The sequence below is a fragment of the Mus caroli genome, unplaced genomic scaffold (genome assembly GCF_978045245.1).
Source record: "Mus caroli unplaced genomic scaffold, Mus_caroli_1 scaffold_3, whole genome shotgun sequence".
NCBI lineage: Eukaryota > Metazoa > Chordata > Mammalia > Rodentia > Muridae > Mus > Mus caroli.
The window spans coordinates 56,526,839-56,540,555 of NW_028227258.1; the positions used below are offsets into that span (position 1 = coordinate 56,526,839).

At 43.6% G+C, this 13,717-nt stretch overlaps 1 protein-coding gene across 6 annotated transcripts in view; it reads right to left on the minus strand.

Annotated features, from left to right (window-relative positions):
* Phtf1 (putative homeodomain transcription factor 1) overlaps positions 1 to 13,717 on the minus strand; it is a 49,499-nt gene that overhangs the window by 7,599 nt on the left and 28,183 nt on the right. For all 6 annotated transcript variants that reach the window (XM_085835604.1, XM_085835605.1, XM_021158742.3 and 3 more), the window contains 4 exons: positions 11,785 to 11,913; positions 10,818 to 11,090; positions 9,718 to 9,849; positions 9,159 to 9,245 (listed from right to left, as the gene is read on the minus strand). In XM_085835604.1, coding sequence (XP_085691730.1) covers positions 9,159 to 9,245; positions 9,718 to 9,849; positions 10,818 to 11,090; positions 11,785 to 11,913 — 621 coding nt within the window. The remainder of the gene's footprint in view (positions 1 to 9,158; positions 9,246 to 9,717; positions 9,850 to 10,817; positions 11,091 to 11,784; positions 11,914 to 13,717) is intronic.

The window sequence follows — 13,717 nt, forward strand, 5'->3', positions numbered from 1 at the left end:
CAGAAACCGGCCTGAGTAGGGCCACAGGCCTCACCCGGCCGGATCAGCGCCAGGGTAGCGGGAGCGCAGGGTTGCCTGACACCCGCCAGCTACCCACGACCCCCGCCGCAGGATTTTGGGACTGCTGGTGAGTGGAACACAGCTTCTGCTCCAATCCAATTGCGCGGGAACTGAGACTGCATTAGTTAGGGAAGCAGAAACAGGCCTGAGTAGGGCCACAGGCCTCACCCGGCCGGATCAGCGCCAGGGTAGCGGGAGCGCAGGGTTGCCTGACACCCGCCAGCTACCCACGACCCCCGCCGCAGGATTTTGGGACTGCTGGTGAGTGGAACACAGCTTCTGCTCCAGTCCAATCACGCGGGACCTGAGACTGCTCTGGTTGGGGAGAGAGAAATCCGGCCTACATAGGGCCACAACCCTCTTCCGGTCAGAAAAGCACCTGGGCAGCTGGGGCGCATGGTCTGCTGACACTCGCCAGCTACCCACAACACCCGCCACAGGATCTTAAGACTTCTGGTGAGTGGAGCACAGCTTCTGCTCCAATCCAATTGCGCGGGACCTGAGACTGCATTAGTTAGGGAAGCAGAAACCGGCCTGAGTAGGACCACAGGCCTCATCCGGCCGGATCAGCGCCGGGGTAGCGGGAGCGCAGGGTTGCCTGACACCCGCCAGCTACCCACGACCCCCGCCGCAGGATTTTGGGACTGCTGGTGAGTGGAACACAGCTTCTGCTCCAATCCAATTGCGCGGGACCTGAGACTGCATTAGTTAGGGAAGCAGAAACCGGCCTGAGTAGGGCCACAGGCCTCACCCAGCCGGATCAGTGCCAGGGTAGCGGGAGCGCAGAGTTGCCTGACACCCGCCAGCTACCCACGACCCCCGTCACAGGATTTTGGGACTGCTGGTGAGTGGAACACAGCTTCTGCTCCAATCCAATTGCGCAAGACCTGAGACTGCACTAGTTAGGGAAGCAGTAACCGGCCTGAGTAGGGCTACAGGCCTCACCCGGCCGGATCAGCGCCAGGGTAGCGGGAGCGCAGGGTTGCCTGACACCCGCCAGCTACCCAAGACCCCCGCCGCAGGATTTTGGGACTGCTGGTGAGTGGAACACAGCTTCTGCTCCAGTCCAATCACGCGGGACCTGAGACTGCTCTGGTTGGGGAGAGAGAAATCCGGCCTACATAGGGCCACAACCCTCTTCCGGTCAGAAAAGCACCTGGGCAGCTGGGGCGCAGGGTCAGCTGACACTCACCAGCTACCCACAACACCCACCACAGGATCTTAAGACTTCTGGAGAGTGGAACACAGCTTCTGCTCCAATCCAATTGCACGCGGGACCAGAGACTGCATTAGTTAGGGAAGCAGAAAAACCGCCTGAGTAGGACCACAGGCCTCTTCCGGCTGGACCAGCACCGGGGTACCGTCAGCTACCCACGACCCCCACCGCAGGATATAGAGACTGCTGGTGAGTGGAACACAGCTTCTGCTCCAATCTTTAAATAGTGACAACGATAACAACTAACCCCAGAGATTACCAGATGGCGAAAGGTAAACGTAATAATCTTACTAACAGGAACCAAGACCACTCACCATCATCAGAACCCAGCACCCCCACTTCGCCCAGTCCAGGGCACCCCAACACACCGGAAAAGCTAGACACGGATTTAAAAGCATATCTCCTGATGATGATAGAGGACTTCAAGAAGGACTTTAATAACACACTTAAAGAAATGCAGGAGAACACTGATAAAAAGGCAGAAGACAATAAAGAGGAAGCACAAAAATCCCTTAAAGAATTGCAGGAGAACACTGCTAAAGAGTTACAAATCCTTAAAGAAAAACAGGATAACATAATCAAACAGGTAGAAGTCCTTACAGAAAAACAGGAAAACACATCCAAACAGATGATGGAAATGAACAAAACCATACTAGACCTAAAAAGGGAAGTAGACACAATAAAGAAAACCCAAAATGAGGCAACACTGGAGATAGAAACCCTAGGAAAGAAATCTGGAACCATAGATACCAGCATCAGCAACAGAATACAAGAGATGGAAGAGAGAATCTCAGGTGCAGAAGATTCCATAGAGAACATCGGCACAACAATCAAGGAAAATGTAAAATGCAAAAAGATCCTAACTCAAAACATCCAAGAAATACAGGACATAATGAGAAGACCAAACCTACGGATAATAGGAGTGGATGAGAATGAAGATTTTCAATTCAAAGGACCAGCAAACATCTTCAACAAAATTATAGAAGAAAACTTCCCAAATCTAAAGAAAGAGATGCCCATGAACATACAAGAAGCCTACAGAACTCCAAATAGACTGGACCAGAAAAGAAATACCTCCCGACACATAATAATCAGAGCAACAAATGCTCTAAATAAAGATAGAATACTAAAAGCAGTAAGAGAAAAAGGCCAAGTAACATATAAAGGCAAGCCTATCAGAATTACACCAGACTTTTCACCAGAGACTATGAAAGCCAGAAGATCCTGGACGGATGTTATACAGACACTAAAAGAACACAAATTCCAGCCCAGGCTACTATACCCAGCCAAACTCTCAATTAACATAGATGGAGAAACCAAAGTATTCCACGACAAAACCAAATTCACACATTATCTCTCCAAGAATCCAGCCCTTCAAAGGATAATAACAGAAAAAAACCAATACAAGGACAGGAACCACGCCCTAGAAACAACAAGAAGGTAATCCCTCAACAAACCTAAAAGAAGACAGCCACAAGAACAAATGCCAACTTTAACATCAAAAATAACAGGAAACAACAATTACTTTTCCTTAATATCTCTTAATATCAATGGACTCAACTCCCCGATAAAAAGACATAGACTAACAAACTGGCTACACAAACAAGACCCAACATTTTGCTGCTTACAGGAAACTCATCTCAGAGAAAAGGATAGACACTACCTCAGAATGAAAGGCTGGAAAACAATTTTCCAAGCAAATGGCATGAAGAAACAAGCTGGAGTAGCCATTCTAATATCTGATAAGATTGACTTCCAACCCAAAGTCATTAAAAAAGACAGGGAGGGACACTTCATACTCATCAAAGGTAAAATCCTCCAAGAGGAACTATCAATCCTGAATATCTATGCTCCAAATACAAAGGCAGCCACATTCATTAAAGAAACTTTAGTAAAGCTCAAAGCACACATTGCACCTCATACAATAATAGTGGGAGACTTCAACACACCACTTTCACCAATGGACAGATCATGGAAACAGAAACTAAACAGGGACACAGTGAAACTAACAGAAGTTATGGATCAAATGGATCTGGCAGATATCTACAGAACATTCTATCCTAAAACAAAAGGATATACCTTCTTCTCAGCACCTCATGGTACCTTCTCCAAAATTGACCACATAATTGGTCACAAAACAGGCCTCAACAGATATAAAAATATTGAAATTGTCCCATGCATCCTATCAGATCACCATGGACTAAGGCTGATCTTCAATAACAAAATAAATAATAGAAAGCCAACCTTCACGTGGAAACTGAACAACACTCTTCTCAATGATACCTTGGTCAAGGAAGGAATAAAGAAAGAAATTAAGGACTTTTTAGAGTTCAATGAAAATGAAGCCACAACATACCCAAACTTATGGGACGCAATGAAAGCATTTTTAAGAGGAAAACTCATAGCTCTGAGTGCCTCCAAAAGGAAACTAGAGAGAGCACACATTAGCAGCTTGACAACACACCTAAAAGCACTAGAACAAAAGGAAGCAAATTCACCCAAGAGGAGTAGACGGCAGGAAATAATCAAACTCAGGGGTGAAATCAACCAAGTGGAAACAAGAAAAACTATTCAAAGAATCAACCAATCAAGGAGCTGGTTCTTTGAGAAAATCAACAAGATAGATAAACCCTTAGCCAGACTCACTAGAGGGCACAGGGAAAGCATCCTAATTAACAAAATCAGAAATGAAAAAGGAGACATAACAACAGATCCTGAAGACATCCAAAACACCATCAGATCCTTCTACCAAAGGCTATACTCAACAAAACTGGAGAACCTGGATGAAATGGACAAGTTCCTAGACAGATACCAGGTACCAAAGCTGAATCAAGATCAGGTTAATGATCTAAACAGCCCTATATCCCCCAAAGAAATAGAAGCAGTCATTAATAGTCTCCCAACTAAAAAAAGCCCAGGACCAGATGGGTTTAGTGCAGAGTTCTATCAGACCTTCAAAGAAGATCTAATCCCAGTTCTTCACAAACTATTCCACAAAATAGAAACAGAAGGTACTCTACCCAACTCATTCTATGAAGCCACAATTACTCTGATACCTAAACCACAAAAAGACCCAACAAAGATAGAAAACTTCAGACCAATATCCCTTATGAATATTGATGCAAAAATCCTCAATAAAATTCTTGCTAACCGAATCCAAGAACACATCAAAACAATCATCCATCCTGACCAAGTAGGTTTCATCCCAGGGATGCAGGGATGGTTCAATATACGGAAATCCATCAACGTAATCCAGTATATAAACAAACTCAAAGACAAAAACCACATGGTCATCTCGTTAGATGCGGAAAAAGCATTTGACAAGATCCAACACCCATTCATGATAAAAGTCTTGGAAAGATCAGGAATTCAAGGCCCATACCTAAACATGATAAAAGCAATCTACAGCAAACCAGTAGCCAACATCAAAGTAAATGGTCAGAAGCTTGAAGCAATCCCTCTAAAATCAGGGACTAGACAAGGCTGTCCACTTTCTCCATACCTATTCAACATTGTACTTGAAGTCCTAGCCAGAGCAATTCGACAACAAAAGGAGATCAAAGGGATACAAATTGGAAAAGATGAAGTCAAAATATCACTTTTTGCAGATGATATGATAGTATATATAAGTGACCCTAAAAATTCCACCAGAGAACTCCTAAGCCTGATAAACAGCTTCGGTGAAGTAGCTGGATATAAAATTAACTCAAACAAATCAATGGCCTTTCTCTACACAAAGAATAAACAGGCTGAGAAAGAAATTAGGGAAACAACACCCTTCTCAATAGTCACAAATAATATAAAATATCTTGGCGTGACTCTAACTAAGGAAGTGAAAGATCTGTATAATAAAAACTTCAAGTCTCTGAAGAAAGAAATTATAGAAGATCTCAGAAGATGGAAAGATCTCCCATGCTCATGGATTGGCAGGATCAACATTGTAAAAATGGCTATCTTGCCAAAAGCAATCTACAGATTCAATGCAATCCCCATCAAAATTCCAAATCAATTCTTCAACGAATTAGAAAGTGCAATCTGCAAATTCATCTGGAATAACAAAAAACCTAGGATAGCAAAAACTCTCCTCAAGGATAAAAGAACCTCTGGTGGAATCACCATGCCGGACCTAAAGCTCTACTACAGAGCAATTGTGATAAAAACTGCATGGTACTGGTATAGTGACAGACAAATAGACCAATGGAATAGAATTGAAGACCCAGAAATGAATCCACACACCTATGGTCACTTGATCTTCGACAAGGGAGCTAAAAACATCCAGTGGAAGAAAGACAGCATTTTCAACAAATGGTGCTGGCACAACTGGTTGTTAACATGTAGAAGAATGCGAATCGATCCATTCCTATCTCCTTGTACTAAGGTCAAGTCTAAGTGGATCAAGGAACTTCACATAAAACCAGAGACACTGAAACTTATAGAGGAGAAAGTGGGGAAAAGCCTTGAAGATATGGGCACAGGGGAAAAATTCCTGAATAGAACAGTAATGGCTTGTGCTGTAAGATCGAGAATTGACAAGTGGGACCTCATGAAACTACAAAGCTTCTGCAAGGCTAAAGACACCATCAATAAGACAAAAAAACCACCAACAGATTGGGAAAGGATCTTCACCTATCCTAAATCAGATAAGGGACTAATATCCAATATATATAAAGAACTCAAGAAGGTGGACTCCAGAAAGTCAAATAACCCCATTAAAAAATGGGGCTCAGAACTGAACAAAGAATTCTCACCTGAGGAATACCGAATGGCAGAGAAGCACCTGAAAAAATGTTCAACATCCCTAATCATCAGGGAAATGCAAATCAAAACAACCCTGAGATTCCACCTCACACCAGTCAGAATGGCTAAGATCAAAAATTCAGGTGACAGCAGATGCTGGCGAGGATGTGGAGAAAGTGGAACACTCCTCCATTGTTGGTGGGATTGCAAGCTTGTACAACCACTCTGGAAATCAGTCTGGCGGTTCCTCAGAAAATTGGACATAGTACTACCGGAGGATCCAGCAATACCTCTCCTGGGCATATATCCAGAAGATGTCCCAACCGGTAAAAAGGACACATGCTCCACTATGTTCATAGCAGCCCTATTTATAATAGCCAGAAGCTGGAAAGAACCCAGATGTCCCTCAACAGAGGAATGGATACAGAAATTATGGTACATTTACACAATGGAGTACTACTCAGCTATTAAAAAGAATGAATTTATGAAATTCCTAGCCAAATGGATGGACCTGGAGGGCATCATCTTGAGTGAAGTAACACAATCACAAAAGACCTCACACAATATGTATTCATTGATAAGTGGATATTAGCCCAAAACTTAGGATACCCAAGATATAAGATACAATTTGATAAACGCATGAAACTCAAGAAGAATGAAGACCAAAGTGTGGACATTGTGCACCTTCTTAGAATTGGGAACAAAACACCCAGGGAAGGAGTTACAGAGACAAAGTTCGTAGCTGTGATGAAAGGATGGACCATTTAGAGACTGCTGTATCCAGAGATCCGTCCCATAATCAGCTTCTAAACGCTGACACCATTGCATACACTAGTAAGATCTTGCTGAAAGGACCCAAATATAGCTGTCTCTTTTGAGACGATGCCGGGGCCTAGCAAACACAGGAGTGGATGTTCACAGTCAGCTATTGGATGTATCACAGGGCTCCCAATGGAGAAGCTAGAGAAAGTACCCAAGGAGCTAAAGGGATCTGCAACCCTATTGTTGGAACAACATGATGTACTAACCAGAACCCTGGAGCTCTTGTCTCTAGCTGCATATGTATTGAAAGATGGCCTAGTCGGCCATCAATGGAAAGAGAGGCCCATTGGACTTGCAAACTTTATATGCCCCAATATAGGGGAATGTCAGGGCCAAAAGAATGGGAATGGGTGGGTAGGGAAGTGGGGGGCGCTATGGGGGACTTTTGGGATAGTATTGGAAATGTAATTGAGGAAAATATGTAATAAAAATATTAAAAAAAAAAAAAAAAAAAAAAAAAAAAAAAAAAAAGAATATGAAATCTTATAGTGGTTGAGAACAGTGGCTGCTCTTTTAGAGGACAGGGGTTCAATTCACAGCACCCCTGAGCATCTCACCACTGTCTGTGATTCCAATTCCAAAGGATCCAGTGCACAGCACCCCTGAGCATCTCACCACTGTCTGTGATTCCAATTCCAAAGGATCCAGTGCACAGCACCCCTGAGCATCTCACCACTGTCTGTGATTCCAATTCCAAAGGATCCAATGCCCTCCCTCTCTGGGAGGGATACACAAACAGTGATATACAAACACGCATATACATAAAATAAATCTTTCTTTAAAAAACCATGTCATTACCAAGGAAGCTAAGAATTAGACTATACTAAACCAACCATTTCATTAGACTTCATACTTAGCTCATTTCTGAGGTCATCACTCAGACAATATTGACAAATGTATAAGTAAACAGAAGACTAAATGGAATATTAGGAAAAAGAGGAGAGACAGAAAAGAAAAACAGGTGAGCCAAACAGGAAGCTACAGCATTTGTAGTAATAGTAATTATTGTGCATTTAAATAAGTAAGGCAGTCCAAAACTAAGACTATGAGGTTGGATAAAAACCAGGTAACTCAGGGCTGGCAAGACAGCTTACCTGCTACTAGGTCTGGGAACCTGACTTGAATCCTTGGGACCCACACACCCCCAGCTATATCCATCACACTGTATGTAGTTAAGGATGGCCTCTCTGGACTCCTGACCCTTCTGCCTTCCTCTTTCAACTGCTGGGGGTTATAGACATCTGCCACCATTTGGGGCTATCCCAGGTTACATCATGAGATTGTGTCTCAAGCAAACAAGCAAACAAAAATACTTTAAGTATTTTTAAGTTGACAACAAACAACTTCACAATCGTGATGGGTTTAAGTATACTTCCATCAAGAGCAAAAAGCAACCCAAACTGGTCGTGTGACTTGTGCAATGCAATTACAACACCAGAGAACATTGGTCTCAGCAATAGCAGACACAATCCAAAGTGCTAATGGTTAATTTAATAAAACTGGTGAGCAATGCCAGGGACTAAAGGTAGCTTCTACCCATTTCAAAGGACTGAAAACAGTCAAGTCTGTTCTCTGACCACTACAGTTAACACTCAAATGGGAAGATGTGCACTGAGCATGTAACTTCCTTTTTGTTGTTACTTTTTTCGAGACAGGGTTTCTCTGTGCAGCCCTGGCTGTCCTGGAACTCACTTTGTGGACCAGGCTGGTGTCAAACTTGCCTCTGCCTCCAAAGTGCTGAGATTAAAGGCATGTGCCACCATGTCCAGCAAGCCTTAACTTCTTACAATAAGGAAAGAATAAAAATGATTTTAAAAGAAGATAAAGGGGGATATCGATAGGACACATCCCGCAAGAGGGTCCACATCAGTCAAACATGGAACAATTTAGACCTCAAAACAAGCAGATAGCAGATTGTACTCCACCAGGTAAACAGATGACTCCCAGAGATATACAAACACGCATATACATAAACACTCATTTCTGAGGTCATCACTCAGAATAAGAGATGAATAAGAGAATTCTCCCCAGGCATTGAGCTAACAGCGTTGAAGAAAGCATGTGGCGAATCCCCACTTACGACTATCAGACTGTGACAACTTTCAGTCAAAAACTGCCATCTTAACTAATTTTGAAAATCTAAGAATTGTCAAGGACATCAACATTCCCACTTCAAAAAGATAATATGTATATAGCAGGTATCCAAAATAGTAAAAGGAATGGAGACACATTTAAAACACACGAGCGCACCGCAACCTGTTATAAAGCCAAGTGGGCACTGCCTAGAATTCTCCCTTCCATTAAAAGAGATGTGAAACTTTACCTGTGCACAACAAATGAAAGCAATTGAAAGTGTCAGTAAGAAGACGGAGGACACAACCACGTCCACTGAGCGCTGTGGACCCCGCCTCTGCGGAGGAAGGCATATGTTAATGTTTTAGGATATGGTCAGACAGCAACTTTACACTATTAGCTCTGAGTTGTAGTACATTCATGTGAAAATAAACGTGTGTGAGATATCTCTGACACAGCATTTTAACATATTTTAGGTATCAATCTGAAAAACTAAGAGCCATAATTTTCAAATTAAGAGGTTGATTCGTTAACATATTTTCAGCTAGGATCTTTCCCAGTCAGAAAAGCATTCAATCCAAAGGTTTCTGTCCTGGCAACAGCTTTTCCCCTCTACCGTTACACATGAACCACTACTATCTTTTCTGTACACCACGTCTTGCATGGCATCCAACAAGTCCGTTCAAACACTGAATCATTTCCCAGTGACCATAAGTCCCTGCCTGCTCTGCAACTCTAGCCAGGATCATCAACATACATATGTTTTCCACAGCCCTACAAATATACTATAGTTAATCAAAAAAGCTCACCTTTAGATAGGAGCGCAGGGATAACCATATTTTAATGTTCTCCACCTTTTTAAGTCTGAAATGAGGTATTTCATATTTCCTGGCCTTCCTGGCAGAAGTAATATGGCTGAAGAGTTTTGCAAATAAAAATCTCTAAAGGAAATTAAAACATCACAAAATAAAATGTACAAGTGTCTAGGTACATGTTCAATAACCATCAATAGTATTCCTGGGATATTTAAAGCGTTAAACAAAATCAACATCGTATCCAGTGGTTCCTCAGAACAGCAGTGTTCACGTCAAAGCCCACCCCACAGTGAACACTTCTTCCAAACACGGCACATTCTCAATGCACGCAAGGGATAGCCTTTGGAACTCTGAATGAGTCCTCAGCATTCACAACCTCTAATGTTCAGACGTAGTTCTGGCTGACTCTAGAATTAAGTTTCCATTCAAAAAGTATATTCCTTGTAGCACATCCTCAACATAGTAAACCCTCAGTCCAAAACTCGCCAGACTTTAGGCCATTCCTTTACTTGGCCTTTTTATTACAAAAACATTATGACCTTGCCACTCTATATGCTAGGGATAAAATACGAAGTTCTGATGGTGAGCAGTCAGCAACCTACGCCACTTGTTTCTACAGAAACACTTGCTCCTGCAGAAAACTTTCAGATGACATAGCTGCTGCACTCACAGCTGCATAAGACCAGCACAGGATGAAGCCCTGGGATGGGTGGTTCTTCCTCTGTGGTGGACCGAGTTGGCTTGCTGCAGCTAATAAATAGCCCCATACCCAAATTCATGCAAGCCATCTCATGGGTCGTTTAGAAAAAACATAAAACAGAAAGGAGACCTGATGAGAAGAAAGGGTTCTGCAGGAGCGGGAGGACAGGTAGGAGAGGGTGACAGGGGCGCACTGGTCAGAATGATACACATATGAAACTGCCTAAGAACAGGAAGAACATTTAAATATTTTTAAAGATTTCAGATTATAATGTGTTTTTCAATTAGTCACCCACATGAGCATTAAATGCACAAGTCTCCCAGAGAAAGGAACTAAACAATTCAACAGAGCAGCAGATGGATGCAGAGGTGACAAAGGCTGCCTGTCCACTCACCTGCTTATATGTTCTCTCTGCCACACACATCATGAAAAAAAACATCCACGTAAGACACAATCTTTCAATAAAATTAATTATAGACAAAATAACAACAGGTGTGACGGGTGGCGCACCACAGAAGAGGGTCAGAACCTCCTCTGCTGAGATGGACTTTAGTTGGTCAAAGCTCTTCTCTCGGAAAAGTCGATATAAAAACGGGAAAAGTGCTAAGCCAACGGTGACTGCATTCCCCAGCATCTGATAGCCAACACCTTGCTCGTATGCATTGACCTACAACCCAATTGAAAATCTCCATCAGTACTACATAGAAAAAGGGAGTTACCAAAAGTTATTTATCAAATACCACTTACAATATTAAAGATAAATCTTAAAACAAATACAAATAAGAAGACAGAAAGACGAGGCGTGGCTAAGCATGCGGGAGCCCTGGATTCAATCTCCAGCACCAAAGCAGGGACTATGTGAACAGACCTTCGACTTGCTACAAACTAGGATTCAGTCTAAGGAATGGCTGCGGGCACACCTGAGCGTCTGATGGTACAAAGTATAAAGCTGTTTTAGTTAGGGTCACTTTTGCTGTGATGGGACACCATGACCTAAAGCAACGTGGGGAGGAGAAGGCTTACTGCAGCTAACACTTCCAGGTAACAGTTCATCACTAAGGGAAGTCAGGACAGAAACACCTGGAGGCAGAGGCCATGGAGGAGTGCTGTTTACTGGCTTGTTCCTCATAGCTTACTCACCCTGTGTTGTTACAGAATCCAGGACCACCAGCACATGGTCTCCCTCACAATGGGCTGGGCTCTCCCCCATTAATCACTAATTAAGAAAATGCCCTACAGGCTTGTCTGCAGCCAGATTTCATGGAGGCATTCAAGCTGCTGGTAAACAAGTCTTCATCGATGAATAGGTCCGCAGCAAGGCTCTCACCCGCTCGGCTCTGAAGCCTGCGGCACGCTCTTACCCTGCTCATGATGATGCCGCTTATCTCCAACACAGACATGTCCATCTTTTTGCACTCGTTTCCTTCCCAGATTATCGCACTAACTCGCTCAGAGGCAGGACTTGAATTCTGAAGCCAGAATAAATGGTTCTGGGGAGAAAGAAAGATATAAAACTGTTCCCGTCCACTCCATCTTTCCTCAACTAGTTCTTCTCTCCTTCTGTCCCACTCCCAGACTCCAGTGTTCAGTTTCATCCTATGTTCATTCTCTATCTCAAAGCCCATCCATCACTGAGAACCACTTGTGTGGTGTTCTCATCAGGATAGCTAGGATCCAGGATATACAAGGTCACTGCCTCTCTGAAGGTATGAAGGGCACATGGTGTGCTGGCATGGTATTAAGGAAAGGACCTCTAGAACCACAGACCACACTGGGAGAAGCAGGAAGTGAGGGGGAAAGAGGGCCTAAAGCCTTAGAGGCTACATAAACAATTGGGATGTTTTGGGGCCTTAAGGTCATGAAAAAGCATAGATGTTCCAAAGCCAGAATTGATGGTCACCATGAAAACAGCCCCTGAACTCCTCTGCTAAGCCTGTCCTACTGACAAGTGTCACCTCACCTCAAGTGCCTTTTCTCCAGGTGCTTCTTACCACACCCTTAAGCCAACTTTGCTCTGAAGTCAGAGACTGTGTCACCTCTCTCATTGTGCCCACAAACTGAATGTCGGTTCCAGGACAGGAGCATATGGTAGTTAGCTTCTAGAAAGGGAGGACGACTTCTTTTTCTACCTCCTAAAGCTGCCAAGTGTTTATTGATCCCACTGATATCAATGCAATCAATCCATTTATTGGTTTCACTATATCCAGCAAGTCCTTATGCAGTGCCTGCTGCAGTACTGTGCAGAACTTGCTTGAAGAACAGGGCACATCACAGCAGCACCTGTAGTCTTGGGATTCTGGGGGCTGATGCAGGAGGCTAGCAAAGTTTGGGATCAAATGTCAGGCTAGCCTGAGGTACAGGGCAAAAGGACACATAGCCTTGCTATCTAAGAGCTTAGAGACTACTCAAGGAAACATTAAGTAAAGTCACTGGACAGCGAGCTAAGGAGAGAAGAGTCCTTGAGGAGTTACAGGAAAGGATTCCAAAAGGAACCCAGCACTCCAGCAAAGGTCTGTCTGGGAGAATGAAAAGGATCAAGCCCAAAAGCCAAGGTCCAGAGGCACACACAGGCTGTGCTTCAAACAGCAGCAGGACTGCAGCAAAGTTGGAGCACACATGCAGAAGGCAGATGAGGAAAGACAAGACGGAAGTGGCAGAGCAAGCCAACAGAAGAGAGCGGCTGCTCCCCAGCACAAACCTCGCTCTCAAACCAGGACTGCCTGGGCAAGTCCACCAAAACCCGACCCGACCCACTGCTCTCTGCAAGGTGCGATGGAAACAGGCAAGAGAATAAAAACTAAAGACTTACTAGCCACCCAAAAGACTGCCATGAGAACCAACTGCCAAGCTTTCTACCCACCAACTCTGGGGCCCACACAGGTACCAGCGTCAGCAGAGGCGCACTGGCGACCTGAGAATGCTCACTCCTGCCATACATCACACTAGCTTCTTCACAGTATTCCTAAAACTGTTTTAGCATCTAACCAATGACTAAAAACATTCTACAAATGTAGAGTAAATCAAGTATCTTCTAAGGAATCTATGATTCTATACTAAACCTGAGCTCCAGGTCACTTGACTTCTGCTTACCAGAGGCACAAGCAATGCCATTTCTGCATAATTTTTATGAAACACGAAGTTCAAGATATCATAAAACAGTACCAATCTAACAATGCCACTTGGAGAAAAGAAAGAGTAATTTGAAGGAAAATGAGTGAAGTATCAGGGAGAGAAACTGAGGCAACCACAGAGTCTTCGAAGTTCTCCTCTCTTATAAGCTATGTCCAATTTTCC